This window comes from Miniopterus natalensis, chromosome 8 (genome assembly GCF_054644295.1).
Source record: "Miniopterus natalensis isolate mMinNat1 chromosome 8, mMinNat1.hap1, whole genome shotgun sequence".
Taxonomy (NCBI): Eukaryota; Metazoa; Chordata; class Mammalia; order Chiroptera; family Miniopteridae; genus Miniopterus; species Miniopterus natalensis.
Genome location: NC_142088.1, coordinates 20,172,618 through 20,198,934, shown reverse-complemented (window position 1 = coordinate 20,198,934; position 26,317 = coordinate 20,172,618). Strand labels below are relative to the sequence as shown.

Below are 26,317 nucleotides of genomic sequence, written 5' to 3'. Positions count from 1 at the left end.
AGTAAATTCACATCTAAAAAATAAACTGACATCAGACACAAAACTAACATCATCTTTGTGGTCTTACCTTTATCTCTCTAATATTTCTAAAATATATATAAAGAACATTAGATTGTTAGGCTTGTCATTGCTCTCAGAGAGGCACTGTGTCTACTTTGTAATGCAAATTATGTACCTATTCTCAATTCAGGAGCTTGGGAGGAAAAAACAACACAAAACCATAAGGTTGAAGGGCTCTCGTAACTCTCCTTTATAGCTTGTCTTCCTCTGCACTCAGGGAATGAATCAGAAGTTAGTGTGCTTCATAGCCCGTCCTTCAGTCCTTTCTCCTGGCAAAACACTCTAAAATGTAAGTTCCTGTGTTGTTAAGTTTGATGGGACTCCGTTGCATATTTCAGGTGTAAATATAGCTTTATCTACTCAAACACTTGCCCTCTCTTCTGTGGCTGCAAGAAAATTGGGCAGTTTAAAGGTATCATTAGAGTGTGTGGCTGTCTACAGACAGGATTGTGTGAAATACATTAGTATTCATGTGCACAGCCTTTGATAAAATTTATCATGGACTAATTGTGAGTTCGGATTCTACTCAATATCCAGTTCTTACCATTACATGTACCTGATGTCCAGCCTCTATGCACCGCCATCATTTTCCTAATCCAAACATTTGTTCTCTCTCACCTGGACTGGTGTCATAGGCTCCTAACTGGCCTACCGACCCCCAGCATCTTCCCCCTGTGCTCCATCTTCCACCTGACCGCGAGAATGAGCTTCTCACATCCCAGGAGCCATGCCACCCTCCTCAGTCACTTGCCTTCACTTCAGCGGGGAGATGTAAATCCTTCAGACAGACTCTGAGCCTTTCCACGTTCTGATTCTGTCTACTTGTCCCACCACGTCTTCAACTTATCCTGCAGTCATACGTTCTAGTTCTTCAGTCTGGAAAATGGGGTGGAAGAACATTTCTTCTCATTTTTTAAGATCCACATCAAGTCCCGCACTCCACCCTCCGAAGGCTTCTTGGACTTACTCAATGAGACCTAAATGCTCCCACCTCCCCCATTGAAATCACAATGTGATGATTCGTTTGCATCACTTTGTCCTTGTGGGACACGGAGCTGTTTAAGGCCTTGACGGCTACACCCTTAGCGTCTTGGACAGAGCCGGGAACCTGCTAGCTGAGAAGTAAATTTTTTTGTTCACTAAATACGGTAACAAATGGCCTGAAATAAAATAGAAATCAGATGCTTTTGAAATGAACAGGCAATATGTGAGCTCTAGTCATTACTTGGCAGCAAGTCACACCACACACTTAATTTCTCCTGCTTTGCTCATGGGAACTGCCGGAGACTTTGTCCCCTGAGCCCTGCCTGCTGGACCGCTCCCGAGAACACCTTCTCCTCAGCACCCCAAGGAGGTGCCTTCACAGTGACATGAGGACCCTGCAGACAGCGGAGGGGCCTTAGGGAGAAAAGGGCGGAGCACACTTCGTCATTCTTCACCTTGCTCACTAGTTGTCTTAACGATGTAGCAAAATTAGAGTTTTATGTTGTTTCCGAGAAGAGCGGCTCCCAGACTTTTCACGGGCTAATCAGCTTTTTTAAAAAATGGGAGGTCACCATAGGGCAGCTAAGTTTTTATTTCATCAATTAAAGCATAAGCAGATAAAACTCCGTAACTGCTATAACCATGGCTCCCTGAAGAAAAGCGCATTTAAACAGTAATAGAAGAGGGAGTGTGTAATTACGGGATGTGGAAAATCCTTTAAGGTGAACGAATGTAGCGGGCCTTCCAGGGAGCGAGGTGAACTCGGCTCCCGCTGTGGCGCTGGGCCGGCGGGCAGCGAGCGAGGTGCGCTGTTTCTGAAGAAGGAGGGGATGGCCGGCAGGCAGCAGGGCAGCCGGGGCAGGAGGGGCAGCAAGGAGGGCTCCCCCCGCTGCTCACAGCGCACCTTGGGAGCCAGCAGTTTCCGGGAGGGAGACAATTCATTCCTTCCTCCTGGTGCTTCCACTGCTGAGAACTGCTCTAGGGTTGAGTCGGGGGAACCTCTATCTTGACAGCTGAACTCAGACCATTACCTAAGGATTTCTAAAAGTACCGGTGGATGACGGTAGCACTTTAACTTTGAGGAAAAAGATCTTTAACTGCACTGTCATCTTGGTTACTTACTGAAATCTGTTGATGGTGAAGTGGGTGGTACGGTAATAGTTGCATTGGCTGGCAACCGTCAACTTAAAAATAATTATATCCATAGGTGGTTTGTCTTGCGTTGCCTTTAGCTTGTGGTTGGTCTGCAGTCCATATTTCCTATACATGTCATTTTGATCATAAGTATCCCTAGCGGAGCAGCTGTGGGCACCTCGATATTGCTGAAGTTCCCCCCCAGCCAAATGTTGTGGTGTTACTTAGCTTTTTTGTTGGCACCTCATCCTACCAAGATCAAGTGCTTGACATCCTTAGTCATAGATCAATGCACTGGTGACTTTTATTCTCATAATTGGAAATCATCTCAGTAATGTGGGAATCTGTCCCATCACTCTGTTACCTAAGTATCATTGTTTAAAGAGAAATGAGTATTCAGTTTTAAGGTCTCTCTCTCTACCCCACTTCCCTATCCCTCTCTCTCTCTAAAAATAAATGAGTAAAAGTTTTAAAAAAGAAGAGTTAATATTTAATACTTGAGTACATTGATGATTATTCTACATTGATGATTGTGATCTTGTTTAAACCCGATGACTATCCAGTAAAAGGTGACCATCTGTATCAGTGTGATAATTGAGATACTTTCCTGTTTGTTCCATTCATATAGATTTATATAATGAGATTATCATTTCTGCATGTTAAAAGAGGTAATGTTTAATCACTGCAAAATCTTCCAGTGGTAAGTTCTATTTTTAAGTCTATTTTCAGAGCCCTGCTTTCTTATTCCATTTTCTATATACTTTTCTCATAATTAATATTTACTGAGCAGCATGTGTAAAGGAGAGGACACAATAACCATCAATAGTGATCTTCATGAAAGTATTTTATTATTTTAATAATGTTTCATTTAACCAAATATGTCCAAAATGTCATTTTGACATATGCTATGGGCTGAGTTGTATTCACTCAAAATTTGTTGAAGTCCTAACTCCCAGAACTTCAGAAGGTGACTGTATTTGGAGATACGCTCTTTAAAGGATAATTAATGGTTATATGAGAGTCTATCAAGTGGAGGCAACAGAATTTAATTAGTGTCCGTTACTCTGACTGTTTACTGTGTGCAAAGAAAAAGGGTAGATTAAAAGTGTAACTGAAAAGAAGAACCAAACCAAGAAAATTAAAAGTTTTAGAACAGAATTTTTTTAATTCTTCAAAGTTTGGGCAGATCACCATGCATAAGCACAGAGCACAGTAAAGACTGAAAAGTATATGATAAATAAGTTATTTATAATCTAATATAATTTAAATTAATATGATACATCTAGTTATATGCAAAATTATAATGGCCCTTTATGGTAATTAAGTATAAATTACTCTCCAGGTCCAGAGATAGATGTTGACATAGGTAATCTCATAATATAATTAGGGATGCCTTTACATGGCCAAACAGAATTTTCAATTTTCCTCCTCTCTTAGTTTTCTCATACTTATAATTAGTTTCAATGTCAAGTATTACCTTGATACTTGTTTTATAAAATTGTACTGGATTATAGTTTCCCCAAAATAAAACTTCTTGTGTTTCCTTATTAGAAATTATTATTTAACGCTAATAGTAGGTAAAATACTGTGAAATACAATATTAAGGACACAGATAATTTAGATTAGTTCCTGATTTCAAGCGACCTTAAAGAAGAGTGTCTCATTCATTCATTTATTTATTAAGAAAGGAATATAAAATAATACTAAAGAGTGAGTTGGGGAAAAGGCTGGGACAAGCCTCGCAGACCAGGCTATAGAGTTTGAAATTGATTTCAGAGGCAATAGGGAGGCAACAGAGATCTTTGAGCACGGCTTAAATATTTCTACACATTTGTACATGTGTTTAGAATGAACATGCTGAGGGGACTCTGAAGCCAATGGACTGAAGCAGGAGATATTTGGGCAAGACATCCAGATAGCAGGAGACTGATGGAAAAGCCTGGAAAATAAAGATAAGGGCCTGACAGAGGCACTAGAGGAGGGAAGGAGCTGAGAAAGAAAGAGGGAACTCCTAAGCTGATAATTTAGGAGGATGGCTGCGTGCTGAGGTAAGCTACAGAGGAGTAGGAAAAGGAAGAGCCTTGGAGGAAAATATAGTCAGTCTGCTTCTGCTTGAACTAGAGGAGCGCCTGGACACACTGGTGGAGAGGTCTTGTTTTTCAGAAGTAGACTGAAAGTGAGACTGGGAGAAAGAGCCCTTCTAGACATTAAGAAGGAAAAGGCAGAAATGTAGCTGTGCCAAGAAAGCTTGCCCTGTCAGCATGAACGTTTCACAAAGTACAGAGGGCTTGACAGTGCTCACCTACGGCCGATTTAGAGAATAAATTCTGCAAATGTACCGCAGAAGTCATCAGCGACCTCGGCAAGAGGCGTTTAATAAAGTTCATTGAGATAAAGCTCAGCCATTCATAGTCAATGTTTACTGACTGTTTTTAATGTGCTGGACACTGTTCCAAGCACTTTACCATATAGTATCTCATTTAACTCTCTCCGCAATTCTATGCTATATTTTCTGTAATTATCTCCACTTTCTCATCTCATTCCGCCGGGTGAGAAACCAGGTTTGGAGGGCTGAGTACCTTGGGAGGCCACCAGGGAGAGAGGGCTGGGGATCAAAACATGCACGTCCTTCCCGCGCGGATCAGTGAGTCAGGGAACACGTGGGAACTGAGGAAGCGGACAAAGCAAGACTTGGTGGGGCCGAGCGACAGGCTGGGGAGCGGTCGGTCAGCTACCACCCCTAGGAAACATAGAAGACCCTTGGGTGGTGTTGATTTCTGAGAACTGGGGAAGTCCAAGCAAACCAAGAACAGAGAGAAGTATGACCTGAGGTGCTGGGACAGCGCAGAGAGGCATGCACGTTTAGCTTTGGTGGTCCGCTGGTTGCTGTAGGTAAATCTCAGGGTGATGGCAGGGACTTTAAGGGGAATCATGGCTGATGTGTTCAGGAACCGCATGCAGCCCACAGGGAGGTGGTGTGCATGCAGTTTGATGGAAGCATAAAATCTGGAATCACCGCCACGGGGGATGTAAATGGGAGCTGGAGAGAAGTAAGTAAAACCGCTACTGAGCAGCCCGAGGCGGGAGAGGTGAGCTGGAGGCTACAGGTAGGTGTCTGTAGCACTGTGGGTGTGGGGAGGGCCTGGGGGAACAGGCCTGAGTTCACGGGAGTCCTGGAGGAAAGGAGATGTCCCCGTGAGACTAGAAAGGTCTGCTTGCTCCTTTGTTTCATTTTTATAGTAAGTCTGGAAGAACAAGCTCTTTAAGTGGTAAATAGAGGCAGGGAAATGCTGGGAACACCTTCCAGGCCCAGAGATGAAAGCGAGAGCTAATATTAATTGAGCTCTTGGGTGTACTGGAGCTTTTCTACGCACTCTACAACCCGCCTATGAAATAAGAACTATGTAAGAGATAACTGGGAGAATACACCGCTCCCATTTATGAGGGCCACGAGCAAAGCCAGGCTTCACTTAAAAGAAAAGAGTTGCAGGAAAGGTGTCAGTGGAGAGATAAGAAATTGCAATTTTAGAGTTACTGTAGGAAAAAAATTAGAATGCGGAGTTCATAAGTCAGTGTTTCCCATACTTGCTGGAACTAGGTATCACCTGGGGTTCCTGGAAATACAGATTCTGAGGCTGGAAATTCAGATTCAAAGTTTGGATGCTCCCTGTAGCATTTTTAAAATAAGCTCTTTGTGATTATAGAAGTCTGGGAAATACTACCATGGGGTTAAGACTTGGGAACAGGCAGCTCGAACAAAGAGATTGGAGCCTATCGGAGGTCCAGCTCCTGGGTACCTGGAAAGAGCTACCTTTCGTAGGGAAGAGAGATGGAAGGGCAAAAAGAGGAAAGGTTCAGACCTAAGTTTAATTTTTCTTTGTTTTACCTAAGAAGTCCCAAGGCTGGCCTGTTCACATTCAGAATGGAAAAGCCAAGTGGGAGCTCCATGCTGGGCTGTTTTTATGTTTCCAGATTTCAGCCAGGCGCAGCTTCTCAGGGGTACAGCTTGTAAGGGCCCGGAGGACTGAAGTTAACAGAAAAGAGACATGATTTAAAAAATAAATAAATAAGAGAACCATCTCTGGGTACTTCTAAGGCAGCTGCTGATTGGCTGTAGTTAAACAGGCCCCTTCAAAGTCTTGAAGCAGAAGGCCATGAAAAAACATCTCAGAAAAAATATGGAGGGGACTTTGCCAGGCTGTGTGCTGATTCTCGTAGACTTTGATTGAAAAATTGTAGAGAATTTGAAGTATATGAGCAATGGTCATTCTCAAAGGCTCTATAATTCAGCTAGTTCACTTCAAATTCATTGAACTGCCTCTGGTTTTGCTTCAAATCCCTGCCACCACCAAAACTGTTGGAGGCAATCAAACAAGCTATAATTTATAGCTGCTGTATTGACAGGCAGACGTACCCCTCCTCCCAGAGCTTCATGATATTGGCCCCTGGTAAACCTAAGCCTTTGAAAAACGTTATTAGGTGAAATCCACGTGTACATGCTGACTCTTTAGGGATGATTCTAGAACTTACCCAAAGTCTAAGATTATGGTGAAGCCTAATGTTATCTTTGGATTTTTTATTTTTTAAGCAAACACAGAGTCTGATTTTTTTAACAGGTATACTGGCAAAGAGAAGCTTCCATTATCTTATATTGCTATTTAAAAATATAATTTCACAAATGCCTTCTGCATTGTTCCATACCCTGGGTGTTTCCTGTGCCAAATCCTAGTAATTGGCAAAGAAAAAAATGGTAGGCTCTTACATGATTTAATTTAGCAGGTATTAGACTGATGACTCATTTGAATCCTTTTACTTTAAAAAAATATGGGTGGACATTTATTTTTCTGTGACATATTGTACACATAAAATTCACCAAATCTTTGTAGAGTTTTTGGTCAATTTCTCATGTAACAATAATGCCAGTGTCCCCATCTTTATTGTGCCACTTCCTTTTCCTTTGAATCTAGTGAACTACTAGCAAAAAATAAATAAAAGATAAAAAAGCCAATGGGAGTGGTATGTATTGGGAAGGCAGTTAAATAAATGGGTGTTTCTAGAAGTCTCAGAAACAGGTAGACACTGTATCTATTCCTGTTTGGGAAAGTCTGTCCTTAATGGGAGGAAAGGGGATCAGTAAGAGATCCAACAATACATAGTAGGGATGAACAAAGCAGAATAAAAGTAGCTACATGTTTCCTTCTTCCACCTTGCCTAATCATCGTATGGTTTTCTTTCTTTTCATTTTACAACTTTTTTATTTTGAAATAATTTTAGGCTTACAGAAAAGTTGGAAAAAATAGTTCAATTCCCATATTCCTTTCACTCAACTTTCTCTAATGTTAAGAGAGTGCATAAATATATTAGCAAAAAATTAACAAATTAATATTGGTACAAAACTATTAACTAAATTACAAACCTATTTATATTTCACCAGTTTTTCCACTAATGTTCTTTTTCTGTTTCAAGATCCAACCCAGGATTCCACATGATTGTGTCTCCTTGGTTTCCTGTACTCTGGGACAGTGTTGTCGTCTTTCCTTGTTTTTCATGACCTTGACACCTTGAAGAGTTTGGGTTGATTAATTTGTAGAACATCCCTCAATTTGAGTTTTATCTGATGATTTATCATGATTAGATTGAGGTTGTGTATTTTTGTCCAGAGTACTACAGAAGTGATGGGTCCTTCTCAGGGGACACATGATGTCGATATGTCTTAGAACTGGTGATATTAATCTTCATTGTATCATTAATGTGGTGGCTATTGGGTTTCTTCATTGCAAAGTTACTATTTTTCCCTTTGTAATTAACACATACCTTGGGGGAGATATTTTTAGACTATACAAATATCCTAGTTCTCCTCAAGACTGTCACCCACTAATTTTAGCATCCATCGGTGGTCCTTGTCAGCAGCTGTTATTATTGTGGTATTCCAATAATCGTTTTTATTTTATTTATTTCTACTACATTCACTATTTGGTGTTCTTCTCTAACAAAGAGCTATCCTTTCTCCCTCCACCATTAATTTATTTATTCATTTATTTATATAATTATAGACTCATGGATATTTACTTTGTTCTGTGGGTTATAATCCAGTCCTATCACTATTTTGTTGGTCAAATTATTCCAGCTTTTGGCTATTGGGACCTCTTTTAGAATCGCTCCTGTTGCTTTGCTAAGGCTTTTTTGAGAACTTTCTTATTTTTGGCTCTGTGTGGTACTCCAGGATCATCTCATATTTTCCTTTCCACTGCTCAGGAATCAACCACTTTTTTCCTAGGAGGCCTGATTCCTTTTATTACAGACTTCTATTTAGAAACCAAGATCTGGGCTCTAGGAGCTCTCATTGCTGGAATCGTTGCTTCTAGACCCTCTCAGCAAACAGGACTTAGAAATATATATATGTATTTATACTAACCTGTACATACACACGCACATCTACATCTCTGAATCAGTGTATACGTTTCAAAACTGAGCGTATGCTCATACCACCAGTTCCATCCAACACCACGATGTTCATTGTAGCCTCCCCCTTTTCTTATTGGTAATTTCTTTTTCATACTGTGAAAAAATTATCTACAATACATTTGCTTCCTTGTTCACCCCTTTAGTATACACCTAAAGCTGTTTCAGAATTACTAACTCATATCCTTGTGCTAACTAGAGTATAGTATTTGTGTACAGTTCTTTTTGTCTTTACTCTTATTGTAGCCAGTAAAAATACTGTTTTTCAATGTTACTTAGGTTGTTCTTCTTTCCCAAGCCCTTTAATGTGGTTATGTTAGTTATTTGTAATATAATTGGGTTCATTTGTTACAGCTGTATTCCTGTTTGGGGTCCCCTCACCCCACATGTTGGTTAAGACAGTACACAGTAAAATTCACTCTTTGTTGTATACAGCCCTGGGGGTTTTGATAAGCACAGTGAGTCATGTCTCCACGGTTATGATACAGAACAGTTCCATAACCACAACCTCTCCCCTCCACTGCGGCGAATCACCGATCTGTTTTCCATCTCTATCGTTTCACCTTTTCCAGTATGTCATAACTAGAATCAGACAGCATGTAGACTTTCGAATCTGGTTTCTTTCACTTAGCAAAATGCACATGAGGTTCACCTGTGTTGCTGTGTGAGTAGTGTTCCACTGGGCGGGTGCTATATTCCCTCCTCATGACATAATTTGTGACCCTTGTCCGTGCATCTAATATTTATATTCATAAAATTGCTCCTTGGGTCTGTAATACTGTGACTTTGAAAGTATGTTTTTAATCTTTCCTTAGCACAAAGTTTACATCATTTCATCTTATTTATTGTGGTTATTTTCTACAACCATCCATCACTTTAATATTCCAAGGAGGGTTAGAGCAAACCCTTAATTGTTTTTTGGTAAGACTGACAGGGAGAGTATGGATAATTGAAATCTTCACATAAAATACAAGCCTTGTAATAGCTCCTCCTTCCTCCAACTACTTAAAGGTAGCAGAATTGACTCATTTTAAGTTTTATATCTTTCCCTTCCTCTACTCACCCTCTGGTAGAAGCACTAATGAGTCCTCGGGTGACCATAAAAATGGAAAGAGAAAAAGGGGATGCACAGGCTGTGGGTAATCTACATAGTAGATAAATCCTCTGTGTTGATGATAATTGATTGCATTATAGTAAAATAGGCTTGAGTAGGGATTATGTATATTTGACTTATTTTAGACTTCCATTTAATGCTTGGCATTTGTTGAGTCAGTGATAGACTTATGGTCTTTCCTAAAAGTCCACCTAAAGGAATATGTTCCTACTCAGAAAATACCAGCCTCCTAGGTTATTGTTTCTTGCAGCTACCTATGGATGGCACTGGGAGAAGCGTAATTGCACTAAAGCAGATATTTGTCACTTACATCCATGGATAGGCATACATGGATAGCCTATCTTTTAGGAATAGATTTCTTTTAGGAATCTAGAAATTATATATAGTAGTGTATGCACATTTCCTGGGAGGAAGTACCTTAGTTTGAATCAGATTTTCAAAACTGCAAAATAAAATGAAGATAATTAACCAGAAAGATCACCTACCCAACTCCTCTAATATTGACATGGTAACCCTGAGAGTCCTCATATCATGTCTCTTTAGTCTCAGAAATATTCATTCAGGCTCAAGGAGCACTCACTACACTCTAAACTCAAGAGAAAGTAATGAACCTTTTTCTGTCTTTATCTCCAGCACCTAGGACAGAGCCTGCTGTGTAATAGGTGTTTGGTACTTGCTGAATAAATTCCATAGTTTTAGGCTAGTGGTAGGACTTTTTAGTCTATTGATGTAAAAAATCTGATTAGCCCAGCTGGCGTGGCTCAGCGGTTGAGCATCAACCTGTGATCCAGGAGATCCCTGTTCGATTCCCGGTCAGGGCACATGCGCCAGTTTTGGGCTCGATCCCCAGTTGGGGGCGGGCAGGAGGCAGCCGATCAATGACTCTCTCATCATTGATGTTTCTGTCTCTCTCTCCCCCTCTCCCTTTCTCTCTCTGAAAGCAATAAAGGTATATTTTTTAAAACATAAACATAAATTAATTTAAATTTAAAAAGAAATCTGATTAGCCTATGTTTTGTGAGGTATATAGTTTAGTTAGTTTGCAGGAATCCATAAGGCTTTGTCCTATATCAGTTAATCACCTAGTAAATCACCAGTGCCAGTGAGTTTTTTTCTAGTACTTTTTTCTAGTACTTTTGTATTTGTATCATGTGCCTTCCTCGCCTAAATCCCTGTGGCCTGCATTGGTGAGAAATGGGAATGTATTTCCTCCTCTCTTATTTTTCTACCTAAGGGAGGGCAGGTTTGACTGATTTTGAAAAGATCACTCTGTGGTGTGAAATCTTGGGAAAAAAGGTTTTATTTCAGTTTTTTAAACTTTGGATACAAGGTCTAAACTGCATAGCTGTGTTGTTATGCAGAATTGACTGTTCTAGCCCTGTTGATTTGTAAATTCCCATAGAGGGCTTTCTGAAGAAAACACTGATAATTCATGTGTCTTGGTGTTCAAAAAATATATACTTAGGCTGACTTTTAGAAGCCTGGGTGATCCTCCCTCATCTACAAGGTGGCCACCAACGATTTCAGTCCGCAATGGTCTTTCTTTTCAGTCACATAATGGTACCATTGAAAAGCACATCCTTGTTTGGGGTATGTCAGTTCTGACTCCCCACTTCAGTATTAGCCAAGAGCTGAGCCGTAGGCATCAATCAATGGAAAGCTCAATGAATTATATTTATTTAAGGTGGCTACAGTTGTTAAAATGCATATATACATACATATGTATAAATGCACCGGTACTCAGATATACCAGCGTTTGCAAACTGAGATACCACAGCCTGAATCTGGCTCACAGATACCTTATGTTTGGGCCATAGACTATTATTTTTTAGTTAAAAATGAGTCAATATTTAAAAATCAAGATATTTCATAAAGATGGACCAAATTTGCTAACTTTTTTTTAAGCTGGTAGAAATCTTTGGCTCATGTTTAAAACTTTCCTGTAAATCTCAATGCTTATTGAACTTAAGTTTTACCATAGGCTTTCCTAGTTTCTAAAAATTTCTTTTGAACACTACTTTTAAAATTATGTGGTATTATGAAATCTGGAACCATATTCTGTCTTTCACCTGTGAAAATGTTACTATTAACCCACATGTGTTCAACAAAACTGGCACTGAGCTGTTTTTCTGAGAGAATTGATGGATTTATGCTGCTCCGTCCGCACATTCTTGGCGAGTGCCCTTTTGACCACTGGCACATATTTGTAAGACCATCTGCGTTGGTGGTAGAGCCTGTGGTTATGGAATTGGTCCAAGTTAACTGGCCCACACAGGGGAGCCAACCCATGACCTCAACCCCATTACCACAGTGTTCTAGCCAATTGAGCTAAATAATAAGTAATTGTTTCTTAGCAATCTGATCAAATCAGCTGGCATATATTAAAGGTCTGTCGGTGGACAAGGGTGAGGATGGCAGTGAACAAGGGAGCTTAAGATAATGGGAAAGTTATCAAGCCCTCACATTGGTTGGCATGTTGTGTTTGGCCAACTAGTTACTAAATTGGACTTTGTCATTACAACTAATTGCATTTCTAAGCAATTCAAACTTACAAAAAAAAACACACACAAAAAAAAACACCTAAATTGTATTCAATAGGGTTCTTTTTTCAGGATTCGGAATTTTTGGTGAATAATTCATAACATATGTACAAACAGTTGGGGAACATCACGAGATGGAAAGACTTTGTAATGAATTGAAGGATTAATGTCCTTGTTTGGTCCCAACCACCAGTGTGGCTTTAGGGCATTCACTTGACTTTCCAAGCTCTGATGGCAAAGATCCCTCCAGCCTTGAACAACTTTCTATAACTCCACAGTTTTGGAACCAATAAGAAGAACACTTTGAAGGAAAAAAAAAGAACACTTTGCATACTAATCTCTTTATAACTAAAAATGCAAATGGGGTATTCTCCATGGATAGATACTTAAATAAGCAATATTTCAGAAATATTTATTGAACAAACTTATTTTTTGAAATATATTGGTGTTTGCAAAAATCAGTATGTAATATTCATATTTTACACAGAAATCCAATGTAAATCCAATAAAAAATAAATCAAGCCATGATTTTAGATATTATATGATAGGTTGTTAATGGCATTTTATATTTCAAAACACCTAAGAATCACCTTGGAAAATATGCTTTATCAAATAATCATTATTTTAGATGCAGCATACTAATGAATTGCTTTAGGATTATTATTCATAAATCTTCTTATTTTGGGTTCATTAATGTGACCCTTTTAGAACTACCTCTCCTCCCCCTAACTTGCTAAACTCATACTAAGCTCAGGCTTCCCTTACCAAATTGTACATTATTCTAGATCTTCTTTCTTTTCTTTGTTACTAATGCACTCAAATATTACTTTTATAAAACCGAGATAATGGTTGGATTTAATGTTCTTTTATCCAAACGGACTCTCCAATCAGTGGATTGGCTGGATTAGCGAGCCCACAGAGCTCAGGAAGATGGGACTAGAAAGTGTTAGGCTTGGTGTAAAACGAATGACAACGGCTTAGTCACACTTGAAGTGATATATGGGCCTGGGTTTCCAAATAACCTTCCGAAATGGAAACCACAAATTCCGTGGGTTTCTGCAGAATCAAATATGACTGAAACGTTTGTGAAAAGGGTGAGTTACTGAAAGTCCAATTGATATTAGGTGGTGAAGTTTAGAAATTGTAAACTTGGGGAGACCAGAAGCATTAAGTGCAAAGCCAAGTTCAGGCCGCAGACGTGCCGGTGGTGACGCCAGGCCGCCGGCCGAGGGTGCTGTGGCGGACCCTGCAGCAGCGTCCGAAGCCCCCCGAAACACGCGCCGCCGGGGCATCGTGGCAGGTCCTGAGACACTGTCATCTGGGTAAACACATAGCTGGGCAAAAGCAACATTTCCAACACCATTCCTTTCGTGTGAGCTGATCCAAAATGGATTTGATATTTTAAAATAGCCTCAGAGGTAAGGAAACCCTGTAAAGCTAATTTACTTGGGTGAATCACCTACATTTTTTTTTTAAGATATGCTCACCAAAAATCCCATTTGGAATGTTCTACTCAGAGACTTAGACCTCTGATTTATTTAATGATGTGCTTTACAGGATTGTACATTTAATTGTAATACACAAAATTCCTAGCATTGGTTTCTTTTGTGGTTCAGTGAAAACGGCACCATTTTGAACTGTAGAATAGTATCAGGAATCGGAGGGAATTATTCATCTGTGATATTGAAGAAAAGAAAAATTAGCCATTGGTACTGGAAAGAGAGGAACAAGAAAATATACTTACATAGCAGAATAGTAGTTTCACAGTCTAGTGGACAAGCAAATAAGAGCCTGATGCTTTGGACAGACTATAAATCAATTTCTGATTTCTTTGGTCAAATTGTAAATCATCACTGTGCTGAGCTACTATACATTTCTAGGTGAAAGCATACTTTTATGATTGTGTGTTACTAGTAATCGCTCTTTCTGATCATAGGTGATTAGAAAACCTTGTCAGAAATGAAATTGTTGATGTTGTTTAATCCCAGATATACTTTCTTTAGTGATGTTATATTGCTGAGAATGAGATTATATCCATTTTTTATAAAATGATATTACAATCTCACGGGAAACCTATGCCTATGAAAAACATTAGTATTTTGTCTCCACCCCCCACCCCTGGACAAAAGAAAATGTTGATTGCCAATTGCCCTTGAGTGACTGTCACTTAGGCAGAGCTCCTCAGGATAGTGTGTTCTGTAAACTGGAGGAGGCCTACAATGTTTACTGTGTGATTTAATGAATAAACAGAAATTCTATTTAAAATAATAGATTACACCTCATTTTGAATTTGGTAACCCATGGGTCCCAAATTTTCAAACTCAAGTGAAGCTAAGGAAGAGGAGTTTCTAGACTTTTAAAAACTGAGTAGAGATTCTTGCAAGCAACACAGATTTGAAAAACTTCATGAGAATTGTGACTTTCACACCCTAGATGAGTCAAGGTGTTGTGTATAATGTCACTTGAGACATTCAGGATAGATACATGCTTTCCTATCAGCCCATTCATAATTGAAAATCAATTCATTTGTATGACCTACTCTTAAGGGACTTATAGAATAAAAGCGATATCAGTTAACTTTAAACCTAACATTAAAATATTGAAATCTGATCCTTTGCCTTATAAACTAAGTTAGGCCTCAAATTTTTAAAATTACCTCTTTTTCCTAAAAGAAGTCTTCTATTAAGGAACACAGATGGAGGTTATTAGTATTTAGAATTTTGTTAAGGACAGGATGACCTAATTACAAAGATAAGTAGTGTGAAAACTCTAGAGAACCCCGCAGCTACCTCACACATATCTTTATTTGAAACCTAAGATGAAAGAGGCCATAATTTCTGAAACTGAAATTAAAGGTCTAAGTACGTGATAGACATCACGGTTTTGTTTATAGATGACATCTTGCAGATTAATCATCTTTAATGATGGCTTTGGGCTTACATCTCTTTCTAAAACTTGGCCTGGTGTTTTTAAACAGGGTGTTTGTCCAACATGAAAGAACTGGTCATCATGAGACAGACACCTAAATTGACTCGGGGCCCCCATGACACTCTGATAGCCAGTTCATTGCCTTTACTCAGTGAGTAACAGTCAGCCCCTGTTTGATCTTGCTTTAGCTGTAGACATCCAGGCTGTGACTAGCGAGTAGCTCTCATATCTAAATTGAGCTCGTATGGTGATTCGTGTGTTTGTAGGGAAAGTATCCTCTAGCTTGGGAGCTTTAGGGGTGATAACATGCTGAATTATGACAGACCATTGGGTCCTCCTAGAATAGAAGCTATGAAGAAAGGAGACAGGTGATATATTCCCTGAAATCCAAACTTCCTCTGTAATTCAGCTCAGCAGTAGTTGTTGAATTTTTACTGTGTACTAGGCACTAAGAATGAGAGTAGAATGTTTGACTCGTTTACTTATATCCTTAGCATCTACTAGAGAGTCTGGCACAAAGTAGGTGCTCAGCAGGTATTTGTTGAATGAATGCATGAATGCAGGTATGCATAACCAACAGAAACGTATAGAGGCCCAGCCTCAGCCCTTGAGGAGCTCACACTTAAGCAATGGTTAAAATAGTGCCCTACCCCAATTACAGCCAGTAAGATCGATATAAGCCCTCCTCCTCTCTGTACTTCCCCAAATCCACTCTCCATCCCATCCTGACTAAAGATAGATATGCCCACCCAAGTTTGTTTTGTTTAGGAAAAATGTTATGCACATTAAAATAATGTAAAAACCATTAAGTGTGAGTTCTAGTAAATTGAGACATCCCAGGCATTAACCCCCAACAGTTCTTTCTTACTCAAAATTGCTTTTTCTTCTACAGAAAAAAGCCCAGTTTAGAGAGCTTCCACCTTTTAAGAACAGTTTCAAACTTAGTATCGCTTATTGAGAATCAATAACTCTTCTCTATTGTTTAAGGTTCTCTTACCAGCCCTAACATGCATTAATCATTTTGCGTCTTTTGTACTTGTACAATAAATGCTTGACAAAAAATTAAAAAGCCACATAATTTAAGACTTTTATGGCACAATGGAAAAGTTTCCCACCCCCAGACCCCCAGGAAAAAAAAATTCTGTGATGTTCTCATTGTCTTTATAAGAAAGATTTTATATATTGAAAAGACGAAAAGAATATTTTTAAAATCCCAGGTTAGACTTTATGTGACATGCAGAAGGTTTAGAATATTCAGAACATGAAAGAACATTACATGAGCTCTAAAGGGTTAATGCTGTGTTCTTAATTTTAAATTTCTGATAAATATGATTTCAGCTTTGATCCTACATGGACTAATTCTTTTGTCACTCAACTAATTAATTCAGTGTGCTAGAGAAAAGATGCTAATTTGGGCATCAAAGAAGTGATCATTTTTTTGTTGTTTAATCAGAGTTATAAAGATAAGTTTTACTCCCATTAGGCTGGATCTGGAGCTCAATCATTTTACTCTTATTTAGTGCAGATGAGTTCCAGAGAAAATGTGCCCTGTTTCTCTGAACTTCTGAAGATGGATCAGTAACATCCAGGATTTCCTTTAAAATGGTCCTTTGAATAGTCATTGTATACTCCCCAAACCCCGAAAAATGAGTCATTTCTGAATATTGTCAATTTGTTCTTCACACATAACAAGTTAGGGCACCTTCATTTGTTTTTCTGGTAATGGATTTTATACAAATTACACATATGTTAATTGGTGATATTGGAATACAAGTTGTATTTGCCATTTCATTCAGAGACTAGAGATGAGGCCTCCAGTTTCTAGGGAGCTTTTGGTTAGCCCTCCCTCCCTGGGTTTAATTTCGTTGACATGAGTCAGGTTTTCCCTTCCCAGGCCATTTGCTGAAATGACCCCACCTGCCAGTGAAAGAACCTCAGAGCTGTTTCCTGCGGGGTGGAGGGTGATTTCCTTCTGCAGGATGAATCTCTGGTCGGTATGGGGAGAGCCCAACAAGTTGATGATAGGAAAGCCCTAGCATGGGGGGGACCTCCCACAGTTGGTAGAAAAAGTTTAGACGTGAGGTGTGATTTGGCCCCAGAACACTCTTTCCTTTCCTTGTTTTTGGGTTTCTGGGGCATAGGAGGGAGAGAAAAATGGAAGGAAAGAGGAAGAACGGCATGCCCTGGACTTGCAGATGAGAAGGGGATATCTGGCACTTGGCCACAGTCGGAACTGCAGCCATGTGACCTGCCTGGCCAGCACTGGGCGCTTACAGACAGCCCTTCAGCCGTGCCAGGGCGCTCCAGCAGCCTTCAGAGGTGCGCCAAGACCCGCTTAAAAGTAATAAAAAGAAAAAAGAAGCCACATGTCTTCCTCTTTGAAATAAGGAAATATTTAATAAAAGAAAAGCTTTCCTAACTATTAAGAAAACATAAAAATGCAAAAAGATCGATTTCTTCAGTGCCCCGGTGAAATATCCTTCCCAGAAATCACGAGCACTCAGTCTGCATCACTGAGGCTCTGGCCTGCCATTGCCTCCGAGCCAGCGCGTGTGAAAGCAATTAATCCGGGTTCACTGTGCTCCTGAAGAGTTTCTCCTTCTGCAGAGCGGAGCAATAGGATAACTTACAGCCGGTGTGGTAGTGACAGTTAATAAGCTTTTTATGGGCCCCGTGCGGCTCTGAAAATCAGACCTTGTTAGTGTCTTTATCTTCCGTGCTTACTCACTCAGCTCATTTTCACTTGATTTTCATTCCTGGCCTCTTTTTCATAATTCCCCCTCTTTTTCCTAACAGGGTGATGTTTTAGTAATCTGAGAGCAGAATTTTCATTTGCCCCAAAACACAAACAAACAAAAAAACCACAAAAAAACTCAGCAAAAGTAACTGTCCAGTGGCTCAGGAAGACGGGTTATTGGTGATGTGCATTTTGCTTAACTGTATTTTCTGGACCCTCTAGAATTATTTTTAGTGTGTTCGGTGTCTCCAAATTCACGTGTTTCGTAGCTCCTCGGTCAGGGAAGGCAAGTTGGCTTAAGGCTTCCCCGCAGCTGAACCGAGCGGAGAGCGCTGCCTGAGACTCTCCCCAGCAGGTCTTTTATCGTCTTAGGCAGAAACCTTAGAATGTTAGAGGACCTCCCTGCTTTTTAATCCTAAAAACAAATATTGGCACAGTTGAGATCTGGAGATCCTTGCTTCGGAATGAAGAGTTGCCCTGGCCACCAATTTAGGAGCCACATCCTGGAATTGGGAGCAGCCCAGAGGAAGGTAGGAGTTTTAGGGTGGTGGGAAGGTTGGCCTCAAAGGGGGTAGTGGATAAAGATAACAGTGGGATTGAACATGTTTGTTGTTTTCATATAATTTGTCTTCATCTTGGGAATATACAGACGTTCCCCAAGTAAACGTTTAAACAATAAACCAAAAATTAAAATGTTAATTAGAAGTCTTATTTTTAGGGCTTTAGCTGCTTGACCCGGTTAGAGTTAGCAAGTCAGATTTTAAAGACAAAGTGGCTGTTCAGTGACTAAAAGGCATCAGCTCGGGTGCTGCTTGTGAACACATCCCGTAAAGCGAAGCCCTGCCTCGTTTGCTGCCGCGGAGGGGACTCGGAGTGGAACACGCAGCGCTCCTGCCTGCGGAGCGGTCCACCTCCCTCCCGCAAAGCCGAGGGCATTGGCCGCGCAATCATACATACTGTGCGGGGCTAAAACTAAAAGGGAATATTTCTCTCGCCTAATCAAGATTGATTCACAACAAACACAGATTTGTTCATTATTCTATCAATAATATTAACATAAAAGTAGGAAGTGCCCTTAGGAATCCACCAAAAGGAGGGAAAACTCTCTAATTGGTCCATTTTCGCTGAATTTTTATCAGATGCATTAACTCTCAAGTACAGCGGGAATCATCCGAGGTAAACAAGGAAAGACCTCTGTGACATACGTTTCAGAGAGAAGCAATAGCTGCAGTGCGCAGAACCATATGAGATTGCACTACATGGAAGCTAATTTCGTCGGCATATGCATATGCTAATTCACAACCCAATTTAGAATACATCAGACAACAGAAACCTTTTATGGGTGAATTTCAGAATAAACTATGGAAATATAGTCAAAGGCCTGTGAACTTCTTTACCCCCGTATTTCACTTGAGCTACTTCAAACTGTATAATTCATGAAGTGATAAGACAATATCATGTGTGGTTTGTAAGTCAGCTAGTTACAGGGAGAATGGAACCATTATCCAAGTCCAGAAAGCATGACTGTGAGGCTTGTGCATTTTCACATCTGACATCATTCCATAGACTTCCAAGTTTAATATTAGTGGTGACTGGGTCCTGTAGCCTTTTCCAAATGAATCATTCATACCTAAAGGTATTCCTGATTGGAGAAGGAAAAATGCATTCTGTGTCAAACTTTCAACGCTCCTTGGATTCATAGGTCACCATTAATTTGGAGTGAGAGTGTCTGAATTTTTCTCTTGCTCAACTTTTTTTTTTAATGTTTTTACTGATTTCAGAAAGAGGGAGAGGGAGAGAGAGATAGAAACATAAATGATGAGAAAGTCGTTGATTGGCTGCCTCCTGCACACCCCCTACTGGGGATCCAGCCCGAAACCCGGACATGTGCCCTGACCAGAATCAAACCATGACCTCTTGGTTCATGGGATGACACTCAACCACTGAGCCATGACAGCCAGGCCTTGCTGGACTTTTGAGTCCTCTTAAGCCATTGCTCATGATTGCTTTTATACAGTGTGTATTCTAAATGGAAGAAGAGTGGATGCTAATAGCTGCGTAAACAGCCCAGTGGGATCTAGGAGGAAGGTTGTAGACAGTACTTAGCAGAAGTAAGAAGTGAATTAAATGAGAGACTAGCCATGGAAAAAGCCAGAGCTAGAGCTATATATATTGTGAATTCAGATAATTTGTCAGTGTGTGTGGGAATCTGCAAAGGATTTGAACATAATCATTATCTAGAAAACTCAAGGAAAGAAACAGAAAGAGAAGAACATATTTGCTGAGAAATTAGGGACTAACTACCAAGAATTGTAAAATCTTTATGGTATAGAAAATGATAGAGTGCTAGGGGCTTTTTTTGTTAAGTTAGATACGTACCCCACAGTCGATGTTAATGGTTAAATTCTCTGTACATAAACCATGTGATGTGTAATGGCTGTTCGGTGAATGATTGAGTGAATGAATCAACCGTTGCTGAATTCTACTTCCTCAGATGGCTGCTCAGGGACTCCCTAGCAAGGCAAAATCACAACATAAGTAAGGTCTGTTTGGGGTATTTTCCTGTAACCCCTTCTGAGGTTCTTTTCCACCTTGTGTATTCTACTTCCTTTAATTTCTTATTTTATACCAAGAAATCTCATTTTATTGATAGAAACCACTTATCTACACATGTTGTATCATGTTATCTGATAAATTAGTTACCTGGGAACACCTTCACTTCCCCTTTGTCAACTCTATAAACAAACTAGTTTCCTCTCTTAGCTGCTTCTTTTTCCGAATCTCCTCCTATCTTATGGCCAATCTCTCCAGAGGTTCTGTATATCTTTCCTCTTCCCTTATCAAGAATTTTGTTCCTCTGAACCAGTGTTCATAGCAGCATTATCCACAGTAGACAAAAGGTGGGCACAACCCAAATGTCCATCCACAGACGAATGGATAAACAAATATGGTATGTCCATTCAATGGAATGTCATTCAGCTTTGAAAAGAAGGAAATTCTGATTCATGCTACAATATAGATGAACCTCGAAGACATTAAGCTAAGTGAAGTCAGTCAAACACCAAAGGACAAATATTATATGATTCTATTTACATGAAGTTCCTGGAATAGTCAAATTCAGACAAAGTAAAACAATGATTACCAGGGGCTGGGAGAAGGGGAAGTGGGGAGTTACTGTTTAGTGGAAATGAAATTGCAGTCAGGGGTGATTAAAATATTCTGGAGATGGATGGTGATTGATGGTTGCACAGCAATGTGAATGCACTTAATGCCACTTCCCTAGCAAACCAATATCCTAGTTGTCTCTTTTAACACCCTTCATAGCACTTTTCACAACTTACAATTTCATAGATATATATACTTGTTTGGTAGACTTTTCCTGTGTTAGAATGTAAATTCCATGAGGGTAGTGTTTGGTTTTTGTACCCCAATGAAGTCCCAACCTACACCAAGTGCTATGACAGGAAGAGAAGCCTAATAAATACTCTTGAAACAAATGAGTGAAGGAAAGAAGAAAGCAAGCAAGCTAGTTTTCCATGAAGCTGTTTCATATAACCTCTCTATAGAAACGAACAGAGACAGGTGTTTTAAGCAAACGTATAATTCATGAAAATCTAAATTTACATAAAGGCTATGTTGAAAGGTGATTTTTCCACTTTACAAAAAGATCCATCATAAAATTCTTTAAACAGGCTTCCCAGGTACACGGAACATAAGGTTTTATTGATTAAAACCATATGTTGGCACAGAATTCTTCAGGAAAGTATCTTTTATATATAGCAAGGTTGACCTATAAGCAATTTCCTTAAGGCACCTAGCCCAGAATGGCCAAGTCTCAAATTTCTTAGGTAATAGATAATGGGAGGCCTGGAATGCAGTGGATATTTGAAACCATAGAATGCAAAGCAGTAATTTCAGCCATTTAGGGCCCTCATGACTTTTCTTACAAAAATAGCTAATGGGGAGATGAATCAGTGATTTCAAACCTCCCCAACTCTTCTTTCTGTGTGTCGGTGAAGGTGAGAATGGCTGTGAAATGACCCCCAAAAAGGCTGCTTTGAAAAGCAGAAAAAAGTCTTGTAAAATTCATCAAATTGATGATTTTCTTCCAACTCCCTCCACCACCACTACAACCACTACTGATAATTAAGTTGTCTGACTGCAAAACCAGACTAAAGAATTCCATGTGTTAATAAATAAAATGCAGTTAACTTCTCTGGGACTTAATTTCCTCATCTTAACAATCTGGGAGTCCTTTTAAAGATTATTGTTTTATAATTCTGTTCTTGAACCTACCCAAACTTTATAAAATAAGATAATTTGTGACTGTTCCCTCTGTTTAATGAAATAAATTTCTCAGTTATTTCTGTCCTTCTTATTGGAAACTTTAGTAAATGATCATGAACTTTAATTCAAAACATTTGTAATATTTGTGGAATAGGTTGATTTGAATATTACTGATGATTCTTGCTAAGAAGAAAATGCTTTGCAGAATTTACTTACAACTAACCTTTTCTTTACCAAGCATGTTCCACTCTGATGGGAGTATAGTAAACTATTCTTGAACTACAAGTGAAATATTTTAGCTCTAGAAAGGAAAAACACTTTATTGGTTGTGGTAAAAAAGATCAAGGTACACTAGGGCATAGGTTAGTTTTGCCCTTCAAAAACAAGACTACTTTTGTCTCAGAAAATCAAAAACTTCCAAATTCAGAAAAGATATTTAGAACATGCAGAAAAAACAAACCTCATCTATAGAGTTTTTGGCAACATTTTTGCCCTTATCAACTTCCTGAAGCATTATTCTACCCTCATTTCTTATAAATTTTTTTGCCCAAATATTACTATATTTGATGACATTTTGAGGGTACTAAAGTATTAATTTCTGACACAAAGAAATTTTGAGTAATAATATTGATCTCTAAGACTCTTCTGCATGGGTCTGAAAACTAAAGAATTGTATTCATGAAAACACACATTATTTAGATATTTCCTGCTTTGTAGGTTAAAGAGAGTTCTTGACTATATCAGTTTAAAGTTAATGTTCTTATATTTTGTCTGTATTTTTTTTCTCTCTTCCCTATTTATGTCTGTAAATGATATCAGGTTATTTCTTCATGGAGAAAAGAGATTAGATTCAGAAAGAGAGGCAGGAAAAAGAGAAGGTAAAAAAGCCTGGGGGAATGGAGTTGAAGCCGATACTTGATCAACCAACATCCTCCCAAAAATGCAGTAGAAATAGAAGCCTATAGAGAGATAGCATTGGAAAGAGAGAAAGTTCATTAAAGAGGATTTGTTCATTGGAATTATAAATTGAAAAATATGCAGAAGAGTCCGGACTGGGAGACACTCTGAGGAAAGCAGGATGCACTCTATATTCTGATAACAACCAGAATATGGATATTAGCAGTGATGTCTTCCATATGCAATACTTAGAGCTGCCACTTGACTAACAACCTCTGGTTTGGATTCAAATACAATCTAGAAAAAACAAATATAACCCGTTTTCATGAAATTCAGAAGAAAAGAGTTTCTTACAAGTTTATAATTCTGGTCCTCATGTAAGGAGGTTGGGGGACAGGGATGGGGATTTGGGCGGGGAGGGTGGTGGGCAATCAGGCTGAGAATGTGTAATTTGAAAAATGTCCTTAGTTGGAGTGACTTTTTTCCCTGGTTATCAGCAGAGCACCAAGTCTTTTCTTTCTTTCTTTTTGTGTTTTAATGTGTGTTGATATCAGGACCATGGGAGATGGCTTCCGAAGAAAATAGCTGTTGGGGAAAATGTCTGTCATTTAAGAATGTGTTGTGCTAATAATTTAATAGCTTTTTTATTTCAAATCTGCAATTTTATTTTCCTCAAAATGCTGAGGAAACAGTGTTCTTTTAAAGGGAACCCTAGTGCACCGTTGGCTGTTCATGGGAATGTAAATTGGTATAGTCACTATTGAAAACAGTATGGAAGTTCCTCCAAAAAGTAAAATTGGAACTAACATATGATCCAGCATGTGTCATATCTCACTAATGGTGGCGAAAAAAATAAGGTATAATTGCCACTGTGCTCAGTTAACAAATGTGCTGGGCACCAGGGAGTGCTCAGAGCACACTAGCCCGGGCTGACTTAGGAAGCCTGCGGCTTTGTAGGAGGCTGTGCTGCAAAGGAAAGAGTGCAGTGGAGGAGGCGACCCAAGTTCTAATCCCAGCCCTGTCCGGAACTTCTTGGGTGGTCTTGGTGAAGCCCCAGGGTCTCTCAGAGCTTTCAGTTCTTCATCTGTAAAATGAGAATATTAAAGTAGGTGTTTGGTAAGGCCCTTTGCAGCACCATCATTATATCATCCCATGAGTTTAACCTTAAATGTCAATGCTACTTGGAGCTCTGGAGGCCTGTTTAGGAGGTCGATCAGTATTTACTTATATATTAATGATAACCTTTCAGTACTGAATTAATGGTTTGAAATTTTTAGAGTTTAGTTACATGATTCTGTGCTTGCTGCACAATCAGTGTCTGAGTGGAAACAAGGAGGGTGGAAGGAAAAGAATTCAGTAACTATATTATTTTTCTGTTTTCAATATTTTATTTTACTTCCATTTTATGCAAAATGATCTTGCATTACTTAGAATAAAGAATTATGGTTTAATGAGTTTATCTTATAATTATCTTAAATTTACCACAGCGAGAACATGATTATTGTTAACAACCATCTTCTCTTTCATGTTTAACTAGATTTGGAAAGAAGAAAGATGATAAGGGTGGGAAGGCTGAGCAGAAAGGTCCTGTGAAGCATGGTGGCCTGAGAGAAGAGGAGCTGGAGAAAATGACAGAAGAACGGGAAAGGTGAGCAGAAATGCTGAGCCCCTATTGTATCTGAGCCATGGGTCTGTATTTAATTTGGTTATTGCATCAATCAACTGGAGAAATTTTATTTTAAGCAGCACAGAGGTTGACTGATACAAAAGGAAAGGTACCTGATATAAAAGGAGACTGCCCGTCTTAGGGGATTTTTATTATATTTTGAAAAGAAATGAACTTCATGTTTTTATTATATCAGTATTTATAATTCCATAATATGCTACCCCTGGTTTTGACTATATTAATGCATATTTTCCCTGTGGTTTAAACAACCAGTTTTTTTAAGTAAAATGATCATTTTGATGTTAATGTTTAGAACTATCATATTTCCATAGTCTGTTCCTAATTTTTGTCAAACTGTTGTATGCCTTCTTAATTTTATTCTGCTAAATCCATTTGGGCACTGAAATTTGAGAAGTACATGTCCTTCATTTTTTAAAAGCCAGTGTCTTTTATTAGGCTATCAGCAAGTTGCAAAGTATGTCGCCCATCTGCTAAAGGGCTGGTTCCATTTACTGAAATAATGACAGTTTGCAAGGACTGCATTCTTCGGTGTGAGGAGCTTAATGTTCCCATTTGGACCAGAGGTGCTTCAGGTGTCTGTGATGCTAACTCTGGTGTTTACCCCAAGTAGATGTGTAAATATCTGATTTTGAAACATGTAGTTGAATATTCATATTTCTTCTGAAAATTCTTCATGTTTACAACTAAATGAAACTTGGAGAAAGACTGAGATTTGACAAAACTAGTATATAATTTTAAGTATTTGATTCTGACTTCTTCATATATCGAGTCAGATTTGTCCAGCTTTTCACTCACTTTTTAGTAACCACAGTTCTTTTATTTTTAAAAGAGTTTCTCATACTTATTTTAATACTCTGGTATGTGTACTAAGAAAATCATACCTGTTCATTGTTTTCTAGCACAGAGCAGGCTAGATAACAATGGTTACCTACTGTTAACCATTGGCCCCTATCTTGTAGTCTGTTCCCATTGAGAAGGCTGACTTTATCAATAGTGAGGGGAAAAAAACAAAACCTATTTAGTTCTTTCTCATTTTTGAGGAGTTGATAAGCTTCATCCCAGGGTCAGTGGGGCAGTGAAAAGGAAATCAGTGCTTTCCATTGTGGACTATTCACCTGGCAGAGCCGCCCCAAGACAGGGAAGATGAATTCTCCATCATAGCCCAAGATGCGGTAACCCTGTTGTAAAATGGAATCCAGGCTAAGGTTTTAATGCTCATATTGGCAAAGACATCAGTGTGGCGAGCCCACGTCATGGGTCTTTGCTGCTCCCTTGGCTTTCCTTACTGAGGCAGCCGATCCTATGCCTCATCTTCAGGAAACTGAGCTGTTTGCTAGAGTGCAGACTTCGTATTTTTTGCTGCTCAATACTTGCTTGGGGTTGGGGCGGGAGTTAGGGTGGGGGTTACTCGTAGTAGCTAGGGAACTGTGTGCCAGCTAGAAAATTGATAACCCATAAAATAAGGTGGGTTGTCTTTAAGCAAGAGT

General features: G+C 39.2%; 1 protein-coding gene across 1 annotated transcript in view; it reads left to right on the top strand.

The window, feature by feature from the left end:
* Positions 1 to 26,317, top strand: part of PARD3B (par-3 family cell polarity regulator beta) — an 852,378-nt gene that overhangs the window by 653,341 nt on the left and 172,720 nt on the right. The window contains exon 19 of the mRNA XM_087819630.1: positions 24,681 to 24,791. Coding sequence (XP_087675756.1) covers positions 24,681 to 24,791 — 111 coding nt within the window. The remainder of the gene's footprint in view (positions 1 to 24,680; positions 24,792 to 26,317) is intronic.